The sequence below is a fragment of the Notamacropus eugenii genome, chromosome 4 (genome assembly GCF_028372415.1).
Source record: "Notamacropus eugenii isolate mMacEug1 chromosome 4, mMacEug1.pri_v2, whole genome shotgun sequence".
NCBI classification, from domain to species: Eukaryota; Metazoa; Chordata; class Mammalia; order Diprotodontia; family Macropodidae; genus Notamacropus; species Notamacropus eugenii.
In genome coordinates this window covers 423,615,329-423,642,834 of record NC_092875.1, presented here as the reverse complement: position 1 = coordinate 423,642,834, position 27,506 = coordinate 423,615,329, and the positions used below count along the sequence as shown (strand labels likewise).

The 27,506-nt window shown below is 38.5% G+C and overlaps 1 protein-coding gene across 4 annotated transcripts in view; it reads right to left on the bottom strand.

Annotated features, from left to right (window-relative positions):
* The window catches only part of CPLANE1 (ciliogenesis and planar polarity effector complex subunit 1), a 125,867-nt gene that overhangs the window by 12,840 nt on the left and 85,521 nt on the right, over positions 1-27,506 (bottom strand). For all 4 annotated transcript variants that reach the window (XM_072605790.1, XM_072605792.1, XM_072605791.1 and 1 more), the window contains exons 36-48: positions 24,251-24,386; positions 23,710-23,764; positions 22,523-22,627; positions 18,566-18,678; positions 17,428-17,626; positions 12,085-12,320; positions 11,172-11,265; positions 10,274-10,420; positions 7,509-7,539; positions 5,196-5,324; positions 4,293-4,461; positions 1,640-1,698; positions 768-938 (exon numbers count right to left, since the gene is read on the bottom strand). In XM_072605790.1, the coding sequence (XP_072461891.1) occupies positions 768-938; positions 1,640-1,698; positions 4,293-4,461; positions 5,196-5,324; positions 7,509-7,539; positions 10,274-10,420; positions 11,172-11,265; positions 12,085-12,320; positions 17,428-17,626; positions 18,566-18,678; positions 22,523-22,627; positions 23,710-23,764; positions 24,251-24,386 (1,644 nt within the window). The remainder of the gene's footprint in view (positions 1-767; positions 939-1,639; positions 1,699-4,292; positions 4,462-5,195; positions 5,325-7,508; positions 7,540-10,273; positions 10,421-11,171; positions 11,266-12,084; positions 12,321-17,427; positions 17,627-18,565; positions 18,679-22,522; positions 22,628-23,709; positions 23,765-24,250; positions 24,387-27,506) is intronic.

Sequence of the window (27,506 nt, the reverse complement as noted above, 5' to 3'; positions counted from 1 at the left end):
TTCATTTTCAGTTTGTGATCCATTTAGACACCTGGATCCTTATCTGATAGACAGACCGATCAAGTTATGGTTTATCTTGTAACCATGTACTCTTGTTTTCTTAGATATTCTAAGTGCCATTTATTCCTGTTTACTGGACCCAGGCCCAAGGTCGAAAGAGAACCACTGTGAAAGAAAAAAAATGGCCTGTAATCAATCTTATTGGTTATATGTCAGATTCTCCAACATGAAGTTTTTGTTCAGTTGCAAAAATTAACTTTTTGTGATCCCATCTGGGGTTTTGTTGGCAAAGATAATGGAGTGGTTTGCCATTTCCTTCTCCAGCTCATTTGACAGATGAGAAACCTGAGGCAGATGGGGTTAAGTGACTTGCCTAGGGTGACACAGCTGGTAAGGGTCTGAGGCCAGGTTTGAACTTAGAAAGATAAGTCTTCCTGATTCCAGGCATTCTATCCACTGTACCTCTTAGCTGCCCCCAAAAGAAGCACATTTTTCAAGTATGTTAGCTGTTTTGGTTACAAAATTAAGACTTTTACCCCTGCCCTTTTCATGGTGCTACTGAAATTAATATTCATGGAGTAACTATACATGCACAAAGTCTTTGTGACCATGATCTAGTTACACTTTCTCAATTCAATTTAGCTGTTTAGAGACAGACACAAAGACCTAGCCTCAAATTAATTATACGAAAGACAAAATGCTGATTTTCTGCCTTTGAAAACCGAAAAGTGACCTTTGCCTACTACCCGTGTCAGGGCTTCTCTTACCCGCTTGGAGGAAGATGATGCTGCCTCCTAGAAATTCGAGGAGACTTGGGTGGGCTCCCTGGTGCCTTTGTCAAGGATTTTCTTGGCACCTGTGCTGACTCGAATAACAACTCATTCATTAGGCTATATGCTTGTGCAACTCGGCGATGATAGTGTTCAGATAGTTGTAATCTGGAAAAGGAATTAAAAATACAAACATGTTAACATACTGGTTTGTGAGTATTACTTTGAAATTACAGAGGTTTGCAGTGGATCCTGGGCATTTAGTTTTCACTTCTAAGAACCATGAAGAGACAGAACATGTCTGCATGCGCAAATTCCTGCTATAATGCTAAAGTGATGTTTTATAATTTACAAAGCCCTTCACATACATTATTTTCATTTGATCTCCACAAGAGTTGTATGAGGTAAGTAGCATAAACTTTTAAGAAGCTAAGGTTGCTGAGATTCACAGAGGTTGTGACCCACCCAAAGTCACACAGATAGAAAACGGAAGCTCTGGATCTCAGTCATATCTTGACTTCTGACTCCAAATTCAGCCTTTTCCATTATACTACAAAGCCTCATAGATGGAAAATTCATATGGACAGAACAGAAACCACAAGGATAAGACAGATAACAGACTTTGTAAACTAAAGCCTAATTAAGCCTGCCATGTTCAGTGCTTTAAGTAGTGTTCTTTCTCCCTGAACCTATAGTTACTAAGAAAGACGGGAAATTAAAGAAAGTAGGTCTTTGGGTGTAAGATGTAATAAACGTCCTTGTCACAGCAGATCATCTTTTCTGACCGCAGCCAGGAAGTCTGTCAGTGAAAATTACGTAAGATTTAGCCAAGTGCAGATGAGTCTTCATGGCGTATCTGCTCCACTTACCTGTCTTTTTCATTCTTCATCTTCTGACACAGCCTAATTTCCTTTGAAGTCATACACAACTGCACAAGAAACAGCAAGTTAGCTCAATCCAATGATGTTATCGTGTTCCATAACTTGTATATACTTGAATGGAAAGTGCGACGGAATTTGCTGACAAATACGTATACCACACAACATTCTTTGGCTGTCTTTTATAGCTATGTCCCTGTAGTCTTGTGGAAAGGAAATAATAATCCTGGTTGGAGTTACAGCCTCAACAGACTTGAGGGAAAACTTGGCAGTGGAACATTTCCATTTCATCACCTATCAGAGTTTTTCTGTCTGTACCTGCTATTTCCTTAGTGTGGGAACCTTCCTCCACAGTTACAGATTCGCCACCTTTCTGTAACTTACTCTTTTCATTTTATTTTATTCTTAATTTTTAAAGGAGCATCTCCAAAGGCTCAGAACACAAAAGACTGCACATGAAACCATGACTCTCTATGTATCATCCCACTTGCTTCTTTCCCCAAAGTGTGGCTAAGCACAGCCTGTGTCCCCTATCTGGCAAAGTTCATCAGAGGAACACTGCCAGGACCAGGGCCTGCAATCGGGTCACCTGGGCTTGGGGGCTGGCTCGGCTCTCCTATACTACACTGCCTCTTCATGACAATCTTACATCTGCAGAAAGTTTTCTGAATTGAGTTTGAATGAAATATCTCTTCGATAAACTGTAGTCTTATCCCTGCACATAACTAGGAAACAATATTCAAGTGTTAAGTAAACAATCTGATAACAGTGTAGAACATCTGTGCAAAAACGATTTTACAAATGACATCCCCACGTTCTTAAAAAGCTGTACTTTTATGTGGAAAATAGGCAGCATTTCAAAGATGAGGACACCTCTGTTTTCTAGTTTGTGTTCCTACTAAAAGAATAATTGATGGAAGTATAAGCCTGTGCTTGTTTAAGGTTTACCACCGGGCTGATTTATAAGCCACAGAATGAATCCTGTGGATAAAAAGGATAAAGCGGCAAATACCGTATATGTAAACATTATCATTCCAGAAAACCTGCTAAAGTTCATTTCTACGATTCACATGGGCAATCATGCCCATTTTATATGCAGAAAAATTGAGGCATAAAGCAATTAACTTTCTCAAGGCTTTATAGAGATGAACAAAATGTTCAAGTGATTCTTCATAGAAATTCTCATACACACTTCATAATTACAGTAAAATCTAAGTTATTTGGTTATAATTTAACCGGCAACCTCACCCACTTGAAACACAACTGAGAGCGCATTTGAAGAGGAGGAAAAATCTTTTAGCAGGCAAGACAGGTATAAGTGAATATATTCCATGCCTAAAGCTCCTGGACTTTAAATCATAAAATAATTCTTTTTGGCCCATTTATTCTTGCTTTATCAATAATTTTAACAAGCTTGGTCATTTGACTTCCCGTAGCAAATGAATGTCAGCAAAATGCATGGCAAGGGTATCGAGCTTTGTCAGAGACACGCACGTTCACAGGCTGGCACAAGGAAGGGTGACAGAGGCGACACAAAGCAGAAACCACAGCAGGACATGTACTGTGGTGGGAAACAGCTTGAGAGCACCACTGAATTACAGCACGGCATGCAACAGCCTCTGCTCCTGGTGTCAGTCATGTCTAACTCTTCATATCCCCATGGACCATACTGTCTATGGGGCTTTCTTGGCAAAGATACTGGAGTGGATCGTCATTTCCTTCTACAGTAAATTAAGGCAAACAGAGGATAAGTGACTTGCCCAGGGTCACACAGCTAATCAAGTGTTTGAGGTCAGATGTGAACTCAGGTTTTCCTGGCTCTAGGCCCAGTGCTCTAACCACTGAACCATCTAGCTGCCTCATGCAATAATTACATTTTCATGATGATGCCATTGAGTTACCAAAAAAAAATGTTAAAAGGCACTTTTCGACAGTGTTATTTTCTTTTCCTTAAGGCTAATTCCCCGTACTTAAACATAGTAGCCACTCATTAGATTTTTGATGACTGATTACAAAACATATATGTGAGAGACTGTTCTTGGGATGCATGGCTGAGCCATTAAAATCTATTATTTCTCTAAGCTAAATGGGAGACTTAAAACTGAAAAGTGAGTAAATAGGACTGCTTTTAATGCATGAGGCCAAATAACCAACTGAGTAAAATAAACACACCTAGGAAAAGTGAAGGAAAAAGATGCTACTTCCTCATTGGCTGCCTTCTCACAGAGCCGTACAAAAAGAATTTCTGGTCAGTTTTTACATTTATGTTAAGATGAAAACTAAAGAGCTTCAATTTCCTTGGTTTGTCTGCGCTGAGGAACAAAATGAACATCAACCACCTTTCATAGACCCCTACGTGAACACTTGACTCCCTTGGCATGCTAACCCAAAAGAAGTAGTCACTTTATAATTTTAAGCCAAAGATTTAAAATAGAAATAAACCAGTAGGGAAAGAGATTCATACTTCTAAGTACAACGCATGCAAATCTCTTCAGAGAAACTTGTCTGAGTGTGTTTGTATTAGCATACCCTAGCATGCTAAGTATATCCCCCCTTATACTTGATCTTAGCTGGAAATCAGACAGGCCCAGCAGGGAGTCCCCACACATCACTGCCCCGTCACCCTCTGTGTCTCAGAACGTACCCGATGGTTCGGGGCCTGGAAGGGCTCGTGCTCCTGCTCTCTCTTCTCAGCCAGCTGTGTCAGATACTCTGCCATCCTCTCCTTCCTTTTTTTTTTCATCCACGCTCTGATCTCTCTTTTCTCCTTCTCTGTTCTTTGTGACTTTCTCTTCTTTGGGGCGCCATGGATCCTGAGAGATTGAACAGCGAACATGTCTGTACCTTTGAAATCTGGTTCTGCAGCCGAGAGGAGTCAAAACGACTCATTCTTTACAGCCTTTGTAATGATTCTTCTATGTGGGACAGAAAGCAACGCTGTTCTGCAAAAGGCTTTCTGCTCCTTTGTAGCTGAAGATATATGACAAATCAAAGTGAGATCTGTCATTTAAATAGATCATTCGTGAAACAAACCCTACTGTTCTTTCGTCTTTACCCTAAAAAAAGAGTGTTTAGAACTCACTGGATTAAGCCTTTCCTAACTTTTTTTCAAGCTGCATTTCTTATTGTACATGCAATAAGAGATCATCTCTCCCTTAAAAAATTTTTTTTTCAAAACGAGCCCAATAAAAATGTCTCGTCCTCATCAGGGTGAGGGATGAAATTTGATGAAGAATGAAAAAACAGCTTTGGCAGTAACTTTAGTGACTCTTTATATTCACATGATATGGCCCTCCAAGTCAACATTCTCCAAGAAAACACGAGGGCTGTATTCCAGTCTTGTTTCTGGGGAAAAAATAAACCACTCATCTAGAAAAATGAGCAAAGCTAAGATCTGCCTTGGCCTAACTTTTTGACTAAAAGTTATCTTGTTTATACTTGTCAGGATTAATATTTCAGGTCCTTTAATATATTCATATGAATTTTAAAAATTAATTAAAATAAAATTCAACCTAAAGTTCAATCATGTGAATTCTTTGACAGTTACCTGGAGATTTTCTTAGCTTGGTGCTCTGTTAAACCGAGTTCTTCACTAGATACACCACTCTCAGTGATAAGATCACCAATTATGTCAGCAATATCGGTTAGTCCGGTTATCTGAAAATCTGCTGAAACGCTTCGTTTACAAACGCAGTTTGAACCGAGTCAGTGAGGATGGAAATGAAAATAATATTAAACACAAAAGCAACCTTAGAAAAAAGCATCCCAGCTGCCCAATTATTACTCAATAAGCTGAATACACACAAATATTTGTCAGTCTGCTCCTCCCTCTTCAGAGACCTTAAAGATCAAGTCTAACCTCCTCGGTTTCCAGATGAGGAAACAGACTAGAGAAGTAAATGCCTGACCAGCCAGGGAGGAGCAGAGCCAGGACCTAGAACCAAGGTCTCCTGACTTACGTTCTTTCCACCACATCATCCTGTCTGCAGATGACAGGAAAAACACGTAACGGTCAGTAGTGTTTCCTCTTCACCTAGCTACGAACCCTGAGGAAATGGCTGTTTTGGGATATTAATTCCCTTAACAGCGGGTTCTATCACAACCACTCAACGTGCCCAAATTCAGAGAACAGTAGCGACTACTTGGTAGGAGGAACCTTTCTTCTGCTGCATCTTGGTAAGATTTTATGAATGAAAAAAAATTACCCAATCAATTAAAAACTTTTTCACCTGGGGGCATGAAATTACACAAATAAGATAACAGTAAGCTTCCATTCATCTAAACAGAAAACTGCCAGAATATTTTATATTATATTATATTATATTATATTATATTATATTATATTATATTATAGTAATGCCAGTGTTCATAACGCTAACTCTAAAGCACTGCAGTAATACGAATATCTCTGCATCGTTCACTCAGAGATGGATCTTTTTATGTCATGGAGCCCGGCCCTTCTTGGGATTTTTTTAAAAAACTAAAGGAAAAAATAAATTTCAGAGAGAAGTCAATGAAAACAAAGAGGCAAACTTTTTCCTATCTAAATCCACAGACCTTGGCATTAAGTAAAAAGAATTTCATAAAATTAAAGAATTTTAGAATTGGGACTTTATAAGAAATCATAAAGTGATCTTTAGAGATTCCTTACAAAGTATAATTTTATAGAAAAGGAGTTCATAGTCACACAGTTAATACCAAAGCCTGGACTGAAGCTCAGGCTTCCTATCTGCACACGGGTGTCTCTCCCTTCCCCTGCCCCGCGCTAGCACACATCCAATGTCTCCTGGCTGCCTCCTTCAGGATAATCTCCTGTTGTCACCACTGACTCAAAGTCTGTGTACAAAAATGTACAAAACTTACTCTGTCTCCCTTTCCTATTTCTTTTAATGGTACCTCTCTCCTGTCACCAAGTCACCAAACTTTAGTTATATCTGACTTCTTTATCTCACAGTTCCTGAACATGGGTTTAACAAATGTTTGCAGAATTGAACTGTTTGCTATTTCTGCACATCTCAGTTGAAAAACCTCTTCTCTTAGTGTCTAATATGGACCACAATTCACATGGTGATAGCTACCACAAAGAGGAAAGCTAGTTCATGCTGGGTATGCCTATAAAAAACAACCAATAAATCTTAGTAAATTTCACAGATTCACAAATTGTGAGATTATTATTTCAGATAGCTTTAACCCTAAATGCATACTTGAAACAAAACAACGCTGAGAATGAGACTTAGTCTGGAGGTTCGGAAGTCTTAAGTTTGTCTTTTTTTAACTTCTAACCTTCACCTCAAGTTTTATGACTTAAATGTGAAGATCAGCACCTCTGGGTGGGTACACATCACAGGCACACAATAGCTGGGAATAGGGATGGTTACAAAAGCGAAATAAACTACTCCTTGAAGGTGTAAAATTGTATTCAATACACCCATGGAATGCGAGGGAAAGAGCACAGTAGCCTTGACTTAGCCTTGACCCAGGTACACAAATGCTTTAGCTAGGGTCTCAAGTATGCACAATTCTCTGGTTAATCAGAGACCTCATCCCCTTGTCCATTTTGGATAAATGGAAATCTACCATATTTCTTTCAATCAGATTATAAGATATGTGGAACCACAGTTTACAGCTGCACAAACAACAAAATTAGGGAGATACAACACTCAATTTTAAGTAAAATTAAGGATTATACTTATATCAAATGGCTTACCTTCCCAATGAGGGGGGTGGAGAGGGAAGGAGAGAATCTGGAACTCAGTTTTAAAAACAGTTGCTAGAAATTGTTCTTACTTGTAAGTGGGGAAAAATACAATACTAAATTTTAAAAAATTACTGATTATAAATTAAATCATGATATAGTTACCTTCCAGCAGAATCTTCACTGCTAGCTGTGCCTAAAAAAGAATTTTTGTTATCATTAATAAGAATTTTAGTAAAGTTAAACTTAGAAATCTTGTCACTAGTAATAAAAATATTTTAAATACAGTCAAATTGATACTACTGCTGTAAAAGGATATCCTTATGAGCACATTGCTACATACTCTCCAACAGTGATGCAGCCTGGTGAGATACCTGATTTTTATCATTTTTACTCTTCCAAGCAAGGACTGTCCACAATGGACTTGAGGAAGCACAGACTAGTAAGAGCACAGAATTAGTACAGTACCAAATACTCCAGAGTTATGAAAATTAATACAACTCCAGATGTGTCAAACTCAGAAAATAGCTTCCCTAGAATAACCTGGCTCAAAGACGAATAATGTCTTTAAAATATAATTAAATTACAATTTAAATATACTTTTTCATTTTTGACCAGATTAACAACTAATATTTAGGTCCTGAAACATCTGTAGGTACCCTAGCACTCACCATGATCCAGACTAACTAAATACTTCCTGATGGAGCATAGGCTAGTAAGGGCCTATCAGCACCTGTCTACTTCTGAGGGTAAATGGAAAACAGATCCTGGTGAAGGAAATTTGAGGTGTGGGCTATTAACTGTTGAGATCGCCAGGTTCATTACTATGAATTCCCAGCTGGGAATCATTCAGTACAGGCAAACAGCCTTTCGAGGTAATAATGCTAGGTGTGGATAAGGATATTCACTTAAAGGGAAGATAAAGAGAAAAGAGGAAAGGACAGAGTTTCTGTCTTTCTGACTAGGAGCTATAGAATTGACCGATCCTGTAACTGATTGATCATAATGGATAGTTAGGACGGCTAAGTTCTTCAGCACTGACACAGTATGACCTTAAAAACACTGACTTCTTCCATTTTCCATTTGTTTCAATTAAAAATGGGGAGAGACAACATGATAAAGCAGATGGAGCAGCCTCACGGTTACAAGGTATTGGGAAGTTAAATGATCTGCCAGAGGCACAAAGACAACATGTATCATTTAACTTTTCGGTGCCCTGGCCACTCTCCTAGATGATCAAATTCTGAAAAGTTATTAAAATACATTGTGCTTCATCTTCAGTTCCATACACTGATAAAATCACTGCCCTCCCTTTGCCAGATGGAGAGTTTATAAAGAAAAATGAATTAGTTTATATAAAAGAATTTGAAAACTTTGGAGCCATTTTGTTCTTACACCCAACCTGCTTAATTACTTTATCTCCCAAATTATACACATGTTGTATAAAGCGTAATTCTATTAGGCAACATTTTTAGACCTCACTTCCCTTCCCATCCTCCATGGTCTGGCCAAACTGGTCTTTTTTTCTGTTTCTCACACACAGCACTTTACTTGGCTTCTTATCCACATGTTTCTGCACTGACTATTCCAAATTACTGGAATGATTCTTCCCTTACCTCCACCTCACAGGATGCCTCACTTCTTTCAAGATTCCAGCACTCCCACCTTCTCCAAGAAGCCGTTCCTGACCTTCCAAACATCCATTCCTATCCCCTAAAACTCGCCTCATATTTACATGTGTGTGCACATATAATAGCCCTTTAAAGTTTATAAAGTGCTTTACTAATACGATCCTGTTTTATTCTTACAACACTCCTAGGAGGTAGGTATTATCCTCGCTTTATAAATGAGTAAATTGACATGCAAGTGTCTGAGGCCAAAATTCAGTTCAAAACTGAGTTCAAAACTCAGATCTTCCTGACTCTAGACCCAGAGATTGATCCATTATTGTATGAACTGCTCTATCTCCTGCAATACAATGCAAACTTATTTGACAGCTAAGATCGTTTCATTTTTTTGTCTTTCTATCTCCAGCACGTGGCCTGGCCCTTAGAACTTATTTAAATAAAATGAGTAGCTGTTTAATAAATGTTTGGTTAGTATGAAACTATCTTAACTCCATTTCCTTTCTTATGAGCACTAGGTACAAGGCTCCTCTAACATGTCACTTTATATTTGGGTATGACCCCAGAATCCAGGTATCCTCTGACTGTTCAATACAAATTAACTGAATTGAACTGAAGAGGAATACTTTATATAAATGTAAGTTAATAAAAATAGCTGCAATAAGAAGTATTTTACCTTTTACTTACAGGACAAACAATACTGGTCAAACAAACTAGTACCTGGAGAGGCGATGCATTCTGTCGGCCCCTGCCGGCCTACTGGTTCTGGACATCCAACAAGAGCTCCAAGAGTTTGGTCCCTGCTTTGGTCTAGAGATGTGACTTTTACTTCTTCATGCAGGAAGGCAGGTTAGCCGCTAACTATTTAAGATGAAGTATATCTATAACAACACCATGTACCCCGAGATCTTTTAACTGCAAACTCAAAGATCTCTTCCTATGTTACACTGTCCCTCCTGATACGGGCGTGATATTACAATGTGCTGGGGCAAGTGATTCTCAATGCTCTCTCACTTTCAGTTAAAAAGTAGACATTATGAAGCTGAAATTCAAACTAATTCCAATTAAAATTCCACCATTGCTAATACACTTCAATAGACTTGGATAAAGAAACTCTTTTAAAGATGAGCAACAATCAACTTGATTGGGACAATTTCTGGACCCTCTTCTCTCCACAAAGTAATCTAGAAAAAAGGCAAATGACTTCACAAAGCCATCCGAAACATGGCACTGAGAACGTTTTTCTAAATAGTCGATAACCAGTTCATAAAATAAAAAGCAAACGGAGGTAAAGTAAAGCAGTACCAGTAGAAATAATCTGGTCACTGGAAACATTAAAAGATGAAACGACAGAAGAAAAGGTGCAGGAGTTCCAAACAGCAGACTTTGTTTCAGGAAATTCAAGCAATGGAGCTTCCTCCTCTTCTTCAAACTGATGGCTAAAAGAATACGCTGATCCATTGTAGAGCAAAGGCAGGAGTGGTGCAAGGGAAAAAAGCAAAAAAAGAGGGTATTTCCTAAGTTTATTAATATTACCCCGCTTAACACCAAGACAATTACTTATAGTAACTTCCATGGATTCTAACAATTCTCTAAATATAGAATTCTAAAATGATAATTCCACCCAAAGCAGTATTTTAGAAAGTCACTATATTGTTTTCATTCTTTCAATAGAAAAAATCACTCATTTCCTCACTACTCAGATATTTAAAAGTCCAGCTTTTCCACTGGCTCTCCAAGTTGCATTGTGTGTTTGCTCCCCCTCCAGATTACTTCTGGATGAACAGCAGCTGCCAGATAGCAGGGTGGTCACCCCAGACAGTTAGTCCCATGAGTCCATTCCAGCGTATAGATATGTAATGCAGAGGAGCTACATCCTTATTTCACAAAGAAAAGAAGTTCTCTGCACTGTCTTCTTCAGCCTTCTGCAATTTAAATGAAAATACCAGAGGACTGGAGTTCTTGGTTTTGAGATAGACAGCTGCTTAGCAGAGGGTTCCTGTTACAGGGTTAAATGTCTAGAAAATGTAAAACGGACATACTAAATATATAATAGAAAATCTATGCCAAGCTCATTTCCTTATTCCTATCCTCCCACCCCCCCCCAAATGTTCTAATTGCTTACATTTCAAAGAACATGTTTGTTCTTGTGATAGAAACAAAACACCACTAGAAGTGGGTGACTATTTTTCTGAATACAAACCCTCTTCAGGACTTCTAAAAGTTTGTGAAAATGTTGTCTCTTTATCCAGTTCTGGGGAATATGACAAGTCAAAGGGGTCTTCTCTCTTCACCAGCTGAAAATAATATCCAATAGCAAAACAATTCTAAATTTCACACTGATTCAGATTTCTTCAACTAAAACATTTTCTTAAAATATCTATTAAGGTTGAATAATAATACCAATTACGCCATTATATATTATTTAAAGTATATGCTTAAAAAGAAGAGAAAATGACTTTTGAAAAGAAATAATGAGCTTAACCCTAAAATTAGAGATGGTGGAGATTCAGCAAATAGGATTTAATTTTAAAGTAAGTATAGCTTAGTGCATTTAAATGAAATAAAAACAGAGAGTCTTATAATGCTGAACCTTGAAAGGGCCTTAGCTATAAACAATGACAAGTTCAGATATACTGGAAAAACATGAATAATGTGGAAATATGTTTAATATGATTGCACATGTATAGCCCATATCATGCTATCTTAGGGAGAGGGGAGGAAAAGAGGGGGAAAGTTTTACAACTCAAAATCTTATAAAAGTGAATGCTGAAAACAAAAACCAGTGAGTTTTTTAAAAAAAGATATACTGGAAAAAATTTCAAATAAAATGCTGACCCTACAACAAGGAACCTTTAAAATTCTTTAAGAAGAAAAAGTATACAAAACCAGGCACACAAAGCAACACCTGGACATAACCACATTCTGGCTTTGCATTTAATATTAATTTTTATAACAGGAGAAACATATTTTTCCAAGAAATCTAAGATATTGAAAATACCATACTATTTTGATAATTTAAACATGATAAAGATATCGCATCAGTAATCTAAATATAAACTGTTTGAAAAGAAAAAGGAAGACAAAATGATAGTTAAGGCAGAGGAGGGCCGTACCAACGTAGTGTCGCTAAAATCTTGCTCTACATTAGTTGCGATGTTCTGGAGTACAAGTAGTTTTTCATCTATTTCCAGGAGTTTAGTGGTAAGGTGCTCTATGTCAATGCTTTTTTCCGATGGTACCGTGTAAGTGGAAGCGCTGAAATCCTGGCACTGTTTCCAGGTTAAATAATCATCTCCAGCACCCAATTTTACAGTAGGTTCTTGGACTTGAGGTTGTACTTGTGGTGGATCTTTTATTTTAAAAAAGTAAAACTTAGAATCAGACTTAAGAAAATTATGAACACTGACATTCCTAGAATAGTACATACAAAGTATACAGAAACTGCATTTTTGTCTTCAAAGACCTAATTCTGCTTTTATTGTGTGAACGGGACACTAATTGTGACTACTCTGGTGTCCAAAATATAAGGCAGACTGAATTTATGGGGAAATGAGAGTCCATTTACTATAGCAGAAATTACCGTTTTATTTCAGGGTTTCTTCATGAAATGATTAGATTTCAGTCTCTAGCTCTGCTGTTCAAAAATGTTAAAAAAAATCACAAATAAGCAGAGAAATGAAAATTAATGATGTTGAGGCTCCAAAATATATCCAAACAGGCAAAGATGATAAAGGACCTAAGATGGCGTGGGGAAGCCGGCAGGCTAATTCACCGCTGGTGGAGTTGTAAATCAATCTGACCATTTTGGTCATATGTTTAATTCAGCAATCCCACCTTTAAGTCTGTTTACTTAGGCTTTGGGCAGGAATAATGGACCCATCTATGTAAAACATTCATCATATTACTGTTTATAATAGCAAAAAAACCAAACCAACCTGGAAATAAGCCTTTGCTAAATGGGTTAAATTGTGGTTTAAGAAGATAAAATAAACTGGGCAAAACAAAGAAAAAGAAATATGGCAAGAGCTAGACGAAGTGAAGCAGAGGGATCAAAGCTGAACCAGAAGGACACACGGACGACAGCTTGGTAAAGGAGACAACGGAGAGGAGGACCTGAAGGTGTGGCAAATACATGTCTGATCTTGCTAAAGTTAATGCCCGTGGTCTTGGTTTCTTTTCCAGGTTGGTGGGGTCAGGTTCCCCTCCCTCTGCCTCTACATGATTTAGGAAAACAAGCTCCAATATAAAAACAGAGAACAAGGTGTGAAGAAAGAGCGAAGTCCTAACCTGTGTCAGGAAGTGGATGAGGTAGAAGAAGGTCACAGAGAAGGACAACTGGAACCAAAGCTAAGAAAAATGGAACTCTTCCCAAAGAGAAGAACGCGGTACTCTGAAAGGGAAGTGGAATTCTACCTTTGGATGAACGGCGATGTAAGTTCACAGGTGCTTTCAGGTGAGGTAATCAGTGGAAGAGAGGGGAAGAACGTATGAATTTGGGACAGCTCGGTGGGGCAGTGAATGGAGTGCCGGGCCTGAACTCAGGAAGGCCGGACTGAGTTCAAATCCATCCTCAGACACCGTGTGGCTGCAGCAAAGCACTTTAACCTCTTTGCATCACTACCTTCTCCCAGGGCTGCTGGGAGGATCAAATGGGATAATAACTGTAAAGTGCTTAGCACAGTGCCTGGGACATAGTAAGCATTATGTGAATGTTACCTATTCTCATTATGATGACGATGATTAGTGGTTGGAGCTGACTCTCCCCTGAGTAGCAGTAAGGGAGGGATTCATTACCTGACAGAGACAACAGGAAGGTCTGCTTTCTTGTGGGAGCGTGTTTCTGAGGTCTGACCAAAAGCCTTCTAAGACGTGTCAAACTGGATGACTACACTGCTCCCTTTTGTAATGTAGCTAAAAATCAGAAAGCAACTAGAAAGCATCTGTAACATCAAAAAATCTGGCAAGAAACTAAAGACTTCAGGATCTCAGGTGCTATGGCATTGGATTTCTTTTGGATCATAGCTTACAATAAAAGAATGACAAGCTCCTCACTACAGATGTGGCGTACTATGAACTAGTGAAAATGTATTTGCCAAGAATCTAGCCTATCTAATCAAAGAGGCTTTAACCTAAAAAACAGAGGATGAGAGAAAACTGTCTCCATATGTCCAACAAGAGAAATACACCAGAAATACAGCATTTGAGGGCTACAAGGATCCTCAGGGGCCGCCTCGTCCAACCCTCTCATGAACGAAATCTCCGCTACAATGTATCAAACAAGGATACCGTGCTGCCATGCAGTAACTACAGCGCAGGAGGTAGAACAACAGTAAAGATACTGAAACGACCAGGAAATAAAACCCGCGGCCTCTGGTATCTGTACAAAAAATGCACTGAACTTTCAAGCTGCTTGAAGAGGCGGCTGACCACCCACACCCCAGCATCTCCCTAACAAGATCTGCAGCGTGCAGTGCACTTACTAACGATAAAGAAATTCTACGAGAAACCACAGACAGCGCTTCTCCTACCCCAGAACTACCAAAGGTCAGCCATGAATAGGGAGGCGATGAAAAAGGAGAGGCCAGCACTCAGCGCTACCCCAGCGTAGGCTTCCGGCCTAGCAAATGACTGTCTGGCAGTACAGGTGACTGGCGCCCCACAAGAAAGCCCTAGGGCCCATGGCGCAGGAGCCTCTGAGCGAGCTCAGCCTGGGATGGACTAGGTGCAAGGGCAATGAGATCCCAAATATTCTCCCCTGAGACGCTAGAGAGGGCCCTGAAGACCCAGCACTCTGAACTTCAACGACATGGACGGGCTGACCCTAGAGGGGAAGAAGTCAGCATAGAAAACCCAGGGACCTAATGTGACATGAGGCAGGTCCACCACTATACCCAAAAACACAGAAAGGGGTAGATTCTGGTCCTGGTACAAAGTTCAAATTCAGGAACCAAAACTGAAGATTGGAGGAAATTAAAGAAAACAACTAAGCAATACCAAAAATACTGCAAATCTAGAATAAGGAACTCCCTAACAACTGCAAGAGAGATACAAAAGTGATTTCCACAAGGACTACATGAATACCTAGAAGAAATAAAAAATGAAATAAAAATTCTGTAGAGGAAAGAATTTTAAGAATAGCTTAGAGTAAAAAGTAGTAAAGCTTACCCAAGAAATGGACTCCCTGAAAACTAGACCAAACAGAAATCAATGGCCCTTGAGTCAACAAGAAATATGAGAATAAAATAAGAAGATTGAAATGAATAAAATATAACATATCATATAAAAAACAGATGACTTAGAAAACAGGTCAAGAGGAAACGCAGTAAGAATCACTGGACTCTCTGAAAACCATGATAAAAAATAAATGAAAGTCTGAATGCTATATTTCAAGGAATCAAAATGAAGTGTCTAGAACTATTAGAACCAGATAAAAAGTAAAGACAGAATCCACTGATCTCTGAAAAAAAAAAAAAACCTCCCAAGATTGTGATAGCCAAAAGCTCCCAAATTAAAGAAAACTATTGCAAGCACTCAGAAAGAAGCAATTCCAATACCAAGGAACTATCATCAAGGCCCCATAAGATGTGGCAACATGTACTTTGAACAAGAGGTGATCTTGGAGTGCTACACAGCCAGTCCTCACTTAACAGATCTCCCTCTCCCCATGAACGGCTCTACATGGCTCTGACCCCTCCATGCCTCTGCATCCCCACAGCCAGAGTGCTTCAGTGCCTGTAGTGGATGACCCTTGGTAAGAGGCTGCACACCAGCACAGCGCTGCCATGTGCCAGGAGCCACAGCCAAGACCAGGGTAGGGTACTGCCTCCAGTTCACTGGGAAGTCAAATTTACAATAACGCAAATTTATGTAAAGTAAGGACTGTCTACATTCCAAAATCAAAAGTTACAGGTGTAAACAACTAAGAATAATTTACTCTGTGAAAGCTGAATATAATGCTATAGGGGAAAAAAAAACCTACCTCTCATAGAATAAAGGTCTTTCAAGTAATTCTGATGAAAAGACAAGAACAAGAAAGAACTTTGAAAAAGAAATACAAGAAACAAGAGAAATGTAGGAAGGTAAATTGGATGAGGCAGTAGCTACCAGCTTCTCTCAAAAACAAACAAAAATCTAGGTAGAGTAACACATTAGCCTTTAAGAATAAATTCAAAAACCTGCATACTGTGCACATCCAATGTACACCAGCCCTTCCACTCTGGTGAATCTTTTAAAGATAACTTACAGTGGCTTAGCAATCATAGCTACGAGTTCTGAGTACCCTATGATGTTCACATGAGTCTAATGACTTGAGCTCCCAAAAGACAAATATCTTACTGTCTCCCTGCTTATCTTCAGCATCAATTCCAGATTAGATTTTTTTGCCCTTTCTTCCCAATACAAAAATCTCCTGAACAGAGAATTCTGAAGGAAAATAGAGTCATTCATTGTCATTATTACATCCATCCTGCTCAGCAATCCTAGATTTCTTTGACCTTCTCTTTTACCCAAATCTGTTTAAGTGAGTACTCTAAAATAACTTTAAAAACTCTAATCCAAATTTTTGTTATCCGTGGCCTCCCTTGCCAGACTCTGCTCATACTGAACTTTAGCACCCCTAAATTTATTCTTATAAAACCTTGCCATGCTTTTTACATTGATCCTTCCTTACTAATATTTGCTTCTATGAATCTGAGTTGGATGGGAAGTTCCCTGTGTATCTAGATTGGTCACTTCAGATAACTCCCCTTTTTCATCCTCATCACAATTGTTCCTTTTTGGATTTTCAGAATTTTATTTTTGAGTTTTCCCATCCCTCCGGGACTGACATGTATAAAATTTTACCTCTTGGTAATGATTTATATAAATAAATTCACCGACCTACTATCAGATTATGCAGTTTACTAACAGCAGTACATTAAGTATTGGTTACTGCGTCAGTGAATTTTCATTAATTAAAATCATTTCCCTCCACCTCACCCTGCTTAGTCAAAATTCCTTTCTCGATTTTATCTCCTTTTAAAAAATAAACATGAAATGGTCTGGCCTTCCTGTTGGTTTATACCATATGATTAATTTATAGATGGCCTGGCCATTTCATCCACAGCCTTTCTCCCACTTCATTCTGAACAGAAGTTATGAATTTAACTTGGCTCCTATTTCTGCACTCTGGCTCTTCTATCACAAAATCTGTAATTCCTTGATGAGGAAAAAATGGTCACCTCTGAAAATATAAAAATAGGAATAGATCTGGAAATTCTGTGTCAAGTAATAAAGAAAATAAGATGACATTTATACATTAAAATAAAAAAAATCCAAAGATACAAGAGTGACTTTAAGAAAGAAATTCAGATGAAGTATCTTTGAGAAGGCTGAAAATAGGGAAAGCAAAGCAATATTAACGTTTTTTTCCTTCAAAATGTTTCACTGCTGTAACAAAGCAGAAGGAAGGCTATTACCTGGAGTCACAAACTGGTCAGGAGGAATTCCATTAGTAACAGAAGCTGCCATGTAGTGCAGATCTGCAGAAGACGGAAGTTTCACCTTCTCACCTTCCTGGGCATTAACAACATCGTCCATGGTCTCTTCTCTAACAGGCAATTCCTGAAGAAGCTCAGTGGCTTCGATGTCAATGACATTGACATTATTGTGTCCAACCTGAGGTAGAGCACACCAGAAAATTAGAGAATTAAATACACGGTTCTCTACATAGGACCAAATATATTACAAGGGCAACTGGATTCAGCAACATGTGGAAAACATGTATTTATTGAAAAGTTTTCACATGCAAGACATTGTGCTAGCCTTGAGAGCTATCAAAACAAATCAGACAGCTGTGAAGTCAGAATCAACAACGTGGATAATTTCAGGAAAAATATGGGAAGATTTGTACAAAGTGAGGGACAATAAAGTGCGCAGACCCAGGAGAACAGCTTATACAATAACAACAAAACGAGTAAAAATGAGTAACTTTGGAAGACTGAGGAACTCATCAAGGCGCTACCTGCCTGCTGGGAGAGAACTGATGGGTTCAGGATGCAGGACAGGGCGTACGTTTTAGACACTGGCGGCAGAGAAACATGGTTGCTTGATGATGCACGTGTTACAAGAGTTTTACTTCTCTTTGTTTTCCCCAGTGGGGGTGAGAGAAATGCATGGTAATTTTTTAAAGCTTTTCATTTTAAAAATGTCTCTGCCTTCAATGAGTTTATATTCTTCTAGAGGATACAACAACTATTAACAGCTAATTAAAGAGGTTATGTATCTAAATATAGGTATCATCACTGCAGAGATACGAAGTAAACTAGTCTAGGGCAAGCTGATATGAACCTGCCATGTGTCCAGAATTACTAAGCCTTGCTGAAGCAGCAGATGATAAATGGTCCCAGTTGGCAACCTAATTGGAGAGTGAGACCTAGATTCTACTTTTTTTTTTTACTTCATGACACACCTAGATTAATTAGGGCTAGATTATCTAAATGTATTTCACCAAAACTACTGAGATGACAAAAACTTTTTAGCACTCATTAATACAATGTATTATGATGTATTATACAATATGTCAACATATTACAAGCATTTTAGGGAAATACAAACCACATTAGACGTAGGATCAGATATCAAAGGTGTTTCTGATGTTTCAGAGGGAAATGTGAGATTTAAATAAACATCTGGAGCCAGCATTTGAGGAACACTCAAATATTCTTGTACTAGAGGTGAATGAAATTAAGAAAATAAGAATTAGTCCAAAAGAAGTAAAAATTTCACAAAGCAAATCTAAAACATGAAAATTCTGAAGTAGCAAGCAACTCTGAAACATAATATTTTCAAAAATGTGAAAAAGGACAGTGGTTGAAATACAAGTAAAATTCTATTCCAGTCACTCACATAATGTAGCAGATCATGTTTGTGTATGTGTATCTGTTTGTGTATCATGTTCTGATTTGTTATACGGATTCTTTCATTTATCTTAGTCTGACTACATAGCATGACGATAGTGAAAATATACTCAATAGGAAAGTATATGTAGAATCTATACAGAATTGTATGCAGTCGTGGGGAGGGAGGGAGGTAGTGGGGGGTGGGTGGGGAGGGATAAAATCGCAATTGTATGGCAGTGATTGTTAAACATTAAAAAAAATAAAAAAATTAATAAAAAAAAAAAAAAATTCTATTCCAAAGTAATTTCTGTGGAATAATATAATCTCTAATAGTATCTTTTTAAATGAGATGGAATTAAAAAAATTTCTCTTCACAATTTAATGACTCGAAGGAACTGAAAAACGTGTCAATAACGTAAAATGGAACTTCAAAAATGTTAACAAAAAGCATCTTTTAAAAATGTATCTACTTTTTATCCACAAGAAAAATGATTATAAAATGTCTGCCTCTTAAAACACAGTCTCCACATACCAGTACGTACAATATATGGTTGCCAGGCATATCTGCTGTGTATTTAGACCTAATGTTCTGATCTTATTTACTAGGAATCTAGTTTTTAGTAAGACATCATTGTCATTTTTAACATTTTCCACTTGAATCCTCTGAACATGGTACCATTTTTAAACTATATTAATATGATACATAAATCAGCTAAAAATTAAGAGAAAAACTCACTGATATTGAATCTGTCTGCATGAAACCAATTTAGCTATTTTTTAATTAATAAACTTATTTTGTTATTAAAATTTACAGACTTTTTAATGTAACATGCATTAATGAAAAGGAAAAAAAACTATACCCTCATGTGGCAGAAATGATTTGTTGAGTTTGACAATATTAAAAATGATTTTTACGTTAGCTCCCAAGACTGGTTAACAAGACAAAACAGGAAAATGATAAATGTTGGAGAAGATGTGGGAAAACTGGAACACTAATGCATTGTTGGTGGAGCTGTGAGCTGATCCAACCATTCTAGAAAGCGATTTGGAACTATGCCCAAAGCAGTATAAAAATGCGCTTTGACCCGGCAATACCACTTCTAAGGCTGTATCCCAGAGAGATCATAAAAATGGGAAAAGGACCCACATGTACAAAAATATTTCTAGCAGTTCTATTTGTGGTGGCCAAGAACTGGAAAGTGAGGGGATGCCTGCCCATCAACTGGGGAATGGCTGAATAAATTATGGTATATGAATGTAATGGAATATTATTGTGCTATAAGAACAAAAACCTGGAAAGACCTATATGAACTGATGCTGAGTGAAAGGAGCAGAACCAGGAGAACATTATACACAGTTAACAGCTACAGTGTGCAAGAGCTGTTTTTCTTTTCCAAGTTTTCCAAATTTTAAAATTTGTTTTCAGTTTTCAACAATCACTTCCATAAGTTCCACATTTTCTCCCCCTTCCTTACCCTCCCTCCCCAAGACGGCATGCAGTCTTATATGGGTTCTATACATGCATTCCTATTAAACACATTTTCTCATTAGTCATGTTGCATAGAAAAATTTAAACGCATGGCAGATACCATGAGAAAAACAAAACCAAACATAAAAAAAGAGAAAATATTCTGCTTCCTTCTGTGTTCCGACCCCATAGTTCTTTCTCTGGATGTGGATGGCGTTTTGCATCATGAGTCCTTTGGAAATGCTGTAGGTCCTTGCATTGCTATAAAGGGCTAAGTCTACCAGAAACAGTCCTCACACACTGTGGCTGTTACTGTGTACAATGTTCTCCTGTTCTGTTCACTTCACTCAGCATCAGTTCATGTAAGTCCTTCCAGATTTTTCTGAAGTCTTCCTGTTCATCATTTCTTATAGCACAAGAGTATTCCATTACATTCATATACCACAACTTGTTCAGTCATTCCCCAATTGATGGGCATCCCCTCAGTTTCCAGTTCTTGGCCACCACAAAAAGAGCTGCTAGAAATATTTTTGTACATGTGGGTCCTTTTCCCATTTTTATGATCTCTTTGGGATATAGCCCTAGAAGTGATATTGCTGGGTCAAAGGCTATGCACATTCTATAACCCTTTGGGCATAGTTCCAATGGCTCTCAGAATGGCTGGATCAGTTCACAGGCAAGGACTGTTTTTGCCTCATGATGCAAAACGCCATCCACATCCAGAGAAAGAACTATGGAGTCAGAGCATAGAACGAAGCAGACTATTTTCTCCTTTGTTATGTTAGGTTTTGTTTTTCTCTTGGTTTCTCCCATTCATTTTAATTCTTCTATGCAACATGAATAATGTGAAAATGTGATTATTTAAGAATGTATGTGTAGAACCCATATAAGACTGCATGCCATCTTGGGGAGGGAAGGGGAGGAAGGGGGAGAAAATTGAGAACTTATGGAAGTGATTGTTGAAAATAAATAAATAAATTTGGAAAAACAACAACAAAAATAAAATACATCCTCCCAATACAGTTCTGTAAGGGCAAGAAATGTTTCACGTTTTTGGTATTCCCAGCAACGAACAGAGCCTTTTCAAAGTTATGAAAGGTTTGTTGAATTAGAAGTAAATTTTTTAAAAATACAAATTGCAATTTTTAAATATGAGAACCTCAGATACATTACTTATATATTGGAACAATTTACAGTAACAAAAAAAATTTCCTGGAAATTAGTCTGTGTATTTAATGAACTTCTGAAAGTTTCTTTACACACAAACTCCATCATCAAGAGTTAACCAACTGGGAGTTAGACTCAGAGTCAGGAAGACCTGGGTTGAAATCCAACCACACGTACTAGCTGTGTGACTCTAGGGAAGTCACTTAACCACTTTCTGCCTCAGTTTCCCATCTGTAAAATGGGGATAATGATAGCAATCTATCTCCCAGGGTTATTGTGAGGATAAAACGAGATATTTAGAAATTAAAGTGTTATATAAATGCTTTTTAAATCATTATTATACAATCATTTATAGATGCTTCTTCTGTATTATCTGTGGCCGTACTATCTGTGGCCTTTGTAGTCTTAATGCCTACCAAACAAATTTTCCATATTAATAAAATTGGGGCAGAGAATCCAAATTAAAAAAACCTAATCTATGTTTGGCTTGGGATACACTATAGAATGCATGAAAACAAACAGGTATATCTTTCTATTATGTTTTATCTAAGATTATACTAAATTGTGTTTACAATGATGTACAAACCAGCTGGCTCAGGGAGAAAAGAGAAGAAGCTAATCTGGAACCAAAAACTGGTCACAGATAATCTGCACTAGAATCATTAAGAAGCTCTTTTAAAACCACCTTAACTAAAATGCCTTACACTTATCCCTTACAGAGGTGTTAAAAAAAGGAAGGATTTTAGTAGCATAAACATAGTACCAATGAAATTCATTTACGGAGTCCTTTCAGATTTACAAAGGCCTTTCCTTATAGCAACTTCTGAAATAGGTAGTGCAAAGTATTATTATTTTCTTCTTAGAGATCAGAAAACTAAGATTTTAGGGAGGTAAAGTGACTTTCTTAAAGTCAAAGAAGCAAGTGAAGTTTGGGAGCTGGGATTCAAACCCAGGCATTACAACTCCAAATCCAGATGTCTTTCAGCCACCCTGGACAACCCCAAAACAAGCACGTAAAGGGCCAGGGTGGGGTTTTACCTGGGTCTGTGTTTGTACTTGCATCTTGATTTTCTACCAACTTCTTTTTTATAGAAGCCATATAATGTAATCCAGCGGAAGTAGTGATGTCCTCTTCTAGTGATTCTTAAATACAAGAAAAAATCCAAGTGAACTACAATCAACCAACCAACTTATTCAGTGCCTACTATGCTCACAGGACAATGAGAAGTCTTGGGGGGAAATAAGGACTCGGCACTCAAGGTAGTGGTAATCAAGTCTGGAAACAAGGACAGGAAACAACCAGTAAACAGAGCAAGAAAGGAGATAACAGATAATTATACATAACACTGTTTAGCAGCCCAGAGAAGACAAAGTTGATGAGGGCAGAGACGGCCAAAAAAGACTTCACGGACATAGTGGGAAAATGAGATGTGAGCTGGACCACGAAGGATGAGAAAGTCTGGACAGGAAACAGAGGGAATATTTCAGATAACGAACAACCAAAAGCCACAGAGGGATCGCTTGGTACGGTCTGTCTCAACCTTCGTGTAGTCAGGGCTAGATTCAGAGGTCACAGAAAGACAGGCCAAAGGACTGAAGGTTTCTAGCTTAGATAACGAACTTATAGCAAGTTGGGGGAGAATTCTGAATGATATAAGCACCGTAACATGTAAATGTTCAGTAAGGAATCGCAGGCAAAAGGCTAGAGCTGTGATCAACAGACAGAATGGGAGACACAGAGTTAGGAGTCACCAGAGACATAATGAAGTCACCAAGAACAGATAAGCTTCTTCAGACAATAACGTATTTAGAGGAGAAGACCATGCCATCTTAGGATATGCCTACAGTTAGGCAGCAACTTGAACCAGTTTTCTGAGTGTAGACAGCATGTGCTCTTTTCTGAACCAACTCCTGCATTGTAACCCACACAGAACCTTGATAAATCTGCTTATCTGAGTATTCATTAGCATGTGTGAGATCCTACCCACTTACCCACGTCATTTCCCTCAATCCTCAAATACCACAGCCTGATGATAGTTTTCTAGGGGAGACCTTCATTGGATATAAGCATATTTATATATGTGGAAATTTATCTTCTTATTACAGGTGATAATATGAAAAATCTAATTAATCTACCTCTTGTGATTATATAAGCTCATCCCTCAAAAAGCTTATCTGATCTTTAAGTTAAACATAACTTGTTTATAAATTACAAAGATACATACCCGAAGGAATTACAAAACAATCAGGAGGCTGAGGAACCGGCTGTTCTTGCTGATCCTAAATAAATCCCAAAATAAATGTTTGGTTACTGTAAAATGTGGTTTATTATCTTTGGTATTTAACATTATTTAGGTATCATACGGTATAAAGTTATTATCCATTTCCATGAAATTTGTTACCCAGATAGTAAAATGTAGCATTTTCAATTCAGTATAAAATCAGTGTTTGGTACATATATTTTAGGAATAATTTAGGGTTAGAGATATTTTCAAGTGGCATATTTTGCTTATGTCCATAGTATACACAGACCATGTTTAAAATGAACGTCAGAAATCCTGAAGCTATTCTCTTGTAAATCCCTTCTGTTCAGCTTTAAAAACAATTATTTCTAGGCAATATTCATTTTATAACATGAGCCTTACTACACGAATGTACTGGAGAGTTTGTCCATTTGTAATCTTTAGAAATGTATAAGATTAATGCAAATAATATAAAACAGAGTTTCTTGTACATGTGAGATACTAAAGTTTGACAGCAGCTTACCTCTACCTCTTGTTTCACAAACGCTTCTAAATCATCTGGATTAACAATGGAATCCTCTGATCGGAATGTCACACATTTTTTCTCTTGTTTCTCTGCACTCTTTTCTTGAAGGTCTTTCTTAGCCCGTCTTCTTTCTCTGTTATAAAAAGTTATAAAATTTAAATTAATTAAAAGAAACAAGAAACTGTCAAATGAACACAAGGACACCTGAGGAAAAGTGTGAGCAGTCACATGGTCTTACGTTTACACAGTGCTTTACAGTTTATGAAACATTTTTTCTCTTTTTTTCATAAACTTGTCAAACAACTACAAATGTGGACATTTCCACTTAAAAGAAGTTGAATTCAAATACATTAAATTTAACAGTAGCGCCAACACTGCCCAACTTATTTTTCTCTGTACCCTTCTGAGCTGTCCTCTCCTGTGCATTTTTACATTTTACACAGGAAAGAGGCTGGACAAGCTGCCCTGAGAAACACCTGGATGAAGATGACAATCAAATCCTTGGTTATGAAGAAATCACCAAATGAAGCAGAGTAGAAAGAAGAAGAGGGCCCACGGCACAATTCTAGGGGACTGACACCCCCAGTTACTAGGAGCGACCTGGATGAAGATCCAGCGCAGACCACCTGAGAACAGGTGGTCTCTAGTTTCTCTTCTGAGCCCCAGTCTTGCAGTAATTCCACACTAAGTATTTTGATCTGGATGTCCTAGGGGCATCTGAAACTTAACACACATCAGTTCATTATCTTTTTCCAAAATCCATGTCCCTCTTCCAACTTGCCTATTTCCGTGACAGACTTTAATATCCTTCTCGTCACCCATGCACACACCTTCATGGGGTAATCTTAACTTTTCACTCTCCATCTACTTAATCAATTGCCAAGTCTTCTTATTTCTACATCCACTAACATCCCTTGAATTTTTCCTTTACTGTCCACTGACACAGCCACCATCTCTACCTAGTTCAGGACCTCAGCATTCTCCAACTTTTGCAAGTACATTCCATATATTTCCCTGCATCAAGTCTCCATTCCAACTCATCCTTTGTTTAGCTGCCAAAGATTTTCCTAAAATGAAATTTTAAAATGAAACACCAGTTGAGAAGGTGTAGAAAGGAAAAAAAGTCAAGACTGGAACTTTGAGGTGAACTCAAAGATAAAGAGGCTGGTCCACGTGATCCTCTAGCTCTGTGGTTCAGTGGCTCTCTCATTCTACAACTTCCCTCAGACCCCTGGAGCCTCCTCCTCTAGGAAAGTCCATCCACCTTGGCAGCACTCCCACCATGAAACAGCATTCCACTATGCCAAACCCTTTTCTGATTGGTGAGTTCCTCCCATGAGCCTCTCTTTTGGGGAAGTTTTGAGGCCAATGAACTTTTATTCCTCTCCTGGTTCTGTTTAATTCTGGATTTCAATGTCATGCCCCTGCACAGGCATCTTCCTCCCATCCCAAACTCCTGTTTTTAGCTCCCTTTTGTGTGTTGTCTTCCCCCATTAGAATTTAGTTCCATAAAGGCAAGGACTGTCTTTCTTTTGCTTTTATTTGTATCCCCACGTGGTCCAGTGCCTGGGCACAGAGTGAACACTTAGTAATGTTTGGTGCCTATCTGCTTGCCTTTCTCAATAATTCCAGCAGCTCCAATTAGCTGAGGGGGTGCCCACCAACTGGGTGAACAAGCTGCAGTATATGATGGTGACAGAATACCATTGCACCATGAGAAATGACAAACAGGATGGTTTCAGACAAAATCTGGGAAGTCTTATATGAACTGATGCAAAAAGTGGGCAGAACCAGGAGAACCCTGGACACAGTAACAGCAATATTCTAATGACGATCAGCTATGAAAGGCTCAGCTACTCTGATCAATCAGGACAATATCCAAAATGACTCCAAGGGACCCATGATGAAAAATGCTATCCATCTCCAGTGACAGAACTGAACTCTGAGTAGAGATTGCTGCATGTTTTTTCACTTTATTTTTCTTGGTTTTTGTGTGTTTTCTTTTGCAACATGAAATATAGTTTGCAAGACTTCTCATGAATATACATGTATAATTTATATTATACTGCTTGCCTTCTCAAGGGGTGAGGGAGGGTAGGCAGGAAAGGAAAGAACATGAAATTTGACAACTTTAAAAATGAATATCAAAATTTTTAAATGGAATTGGGAAATATTTAAGGAAATAAATAAACATTGTAAAAAAAATACAGAATTTACATTAATTCAATTCTCCCCACTGATGGAGAAACAAAAGGATGAAATATATGCACTTCTATTTTTCCTGAGCAAAATGCATGATCCTTTGATCTTCTGGAATATACTGAAATGTCTGAATGAAATGAATGAGATCACATTTGGAACGCAACTTTAAACATAGGAAGAGGTGGGTGGGGCCAAGATGGCAGAGTAAGTGCACACTTTCTAGAGCGCTGCCCCAAGCCCAGCTGAACACCTGTGAAAAAGGGCTCGGAATCAATCCTGGAGCTGCAGAGCCAACAGAAGGATGAAGAGAAGCAAATCTCCAGCCCAAGACAGCGGGAAAGCTGCTGGGAAGTGTCTATCACACCATGCAGGGGGCAGGGGGCAGGGCACAGTCCAGCTGGGTCTTGATGGCATAGACAGGACCTGAGCAGGCTTTGGGGACTGCATCTCTCACACCCATGGCAGTTTCCAAACTTCAGGACCCCAAAACACCAAGGACAAACGGGAAGGTCAGCGAAAAAAGACTGGGACCAGTGTGGGAGACGGCAGCAGAGGGGAAGGAGGCGAGGAACCTGCAGTAGCCACAGCAGCAGGGGCAGAGACAGCGACTACTTCTGGAGTTCAAGGCCCACAGATGGTGGGGAAGTCCAGTGGCTGACAGTAGACCTCCCACCCCCACGGGAAGCAGAGATCTACTTGGACAAAGAGCTCAAAAGTCAAGTCAATGGCTGGGGAAATGAGCAAACACTGGAAAAAGAATCAGACAATAGAGTCTTCCCTTGGTGACAAGGAAGACCAAAGCATGCAAACAGAAGACAACCAAGTCAAAGCTCCTCCATCCGAAGACTCCAAGAAGAACAGCAGGCACTCACATGTTTGCTGAATGAATGAATGAACGCTTCAACAAGCAAAGATCTTTATGGAACTTTGCCTGCTAAAAGTTTTTTCATTATCCAGGCAGGAAGGACCCAGCTCCTTGACTCTACAGACTTGAAATATGAATATTCATGCTGTGAGATGGTTGTCTTGTAGTCTTGCTAAGAGCCTGGAT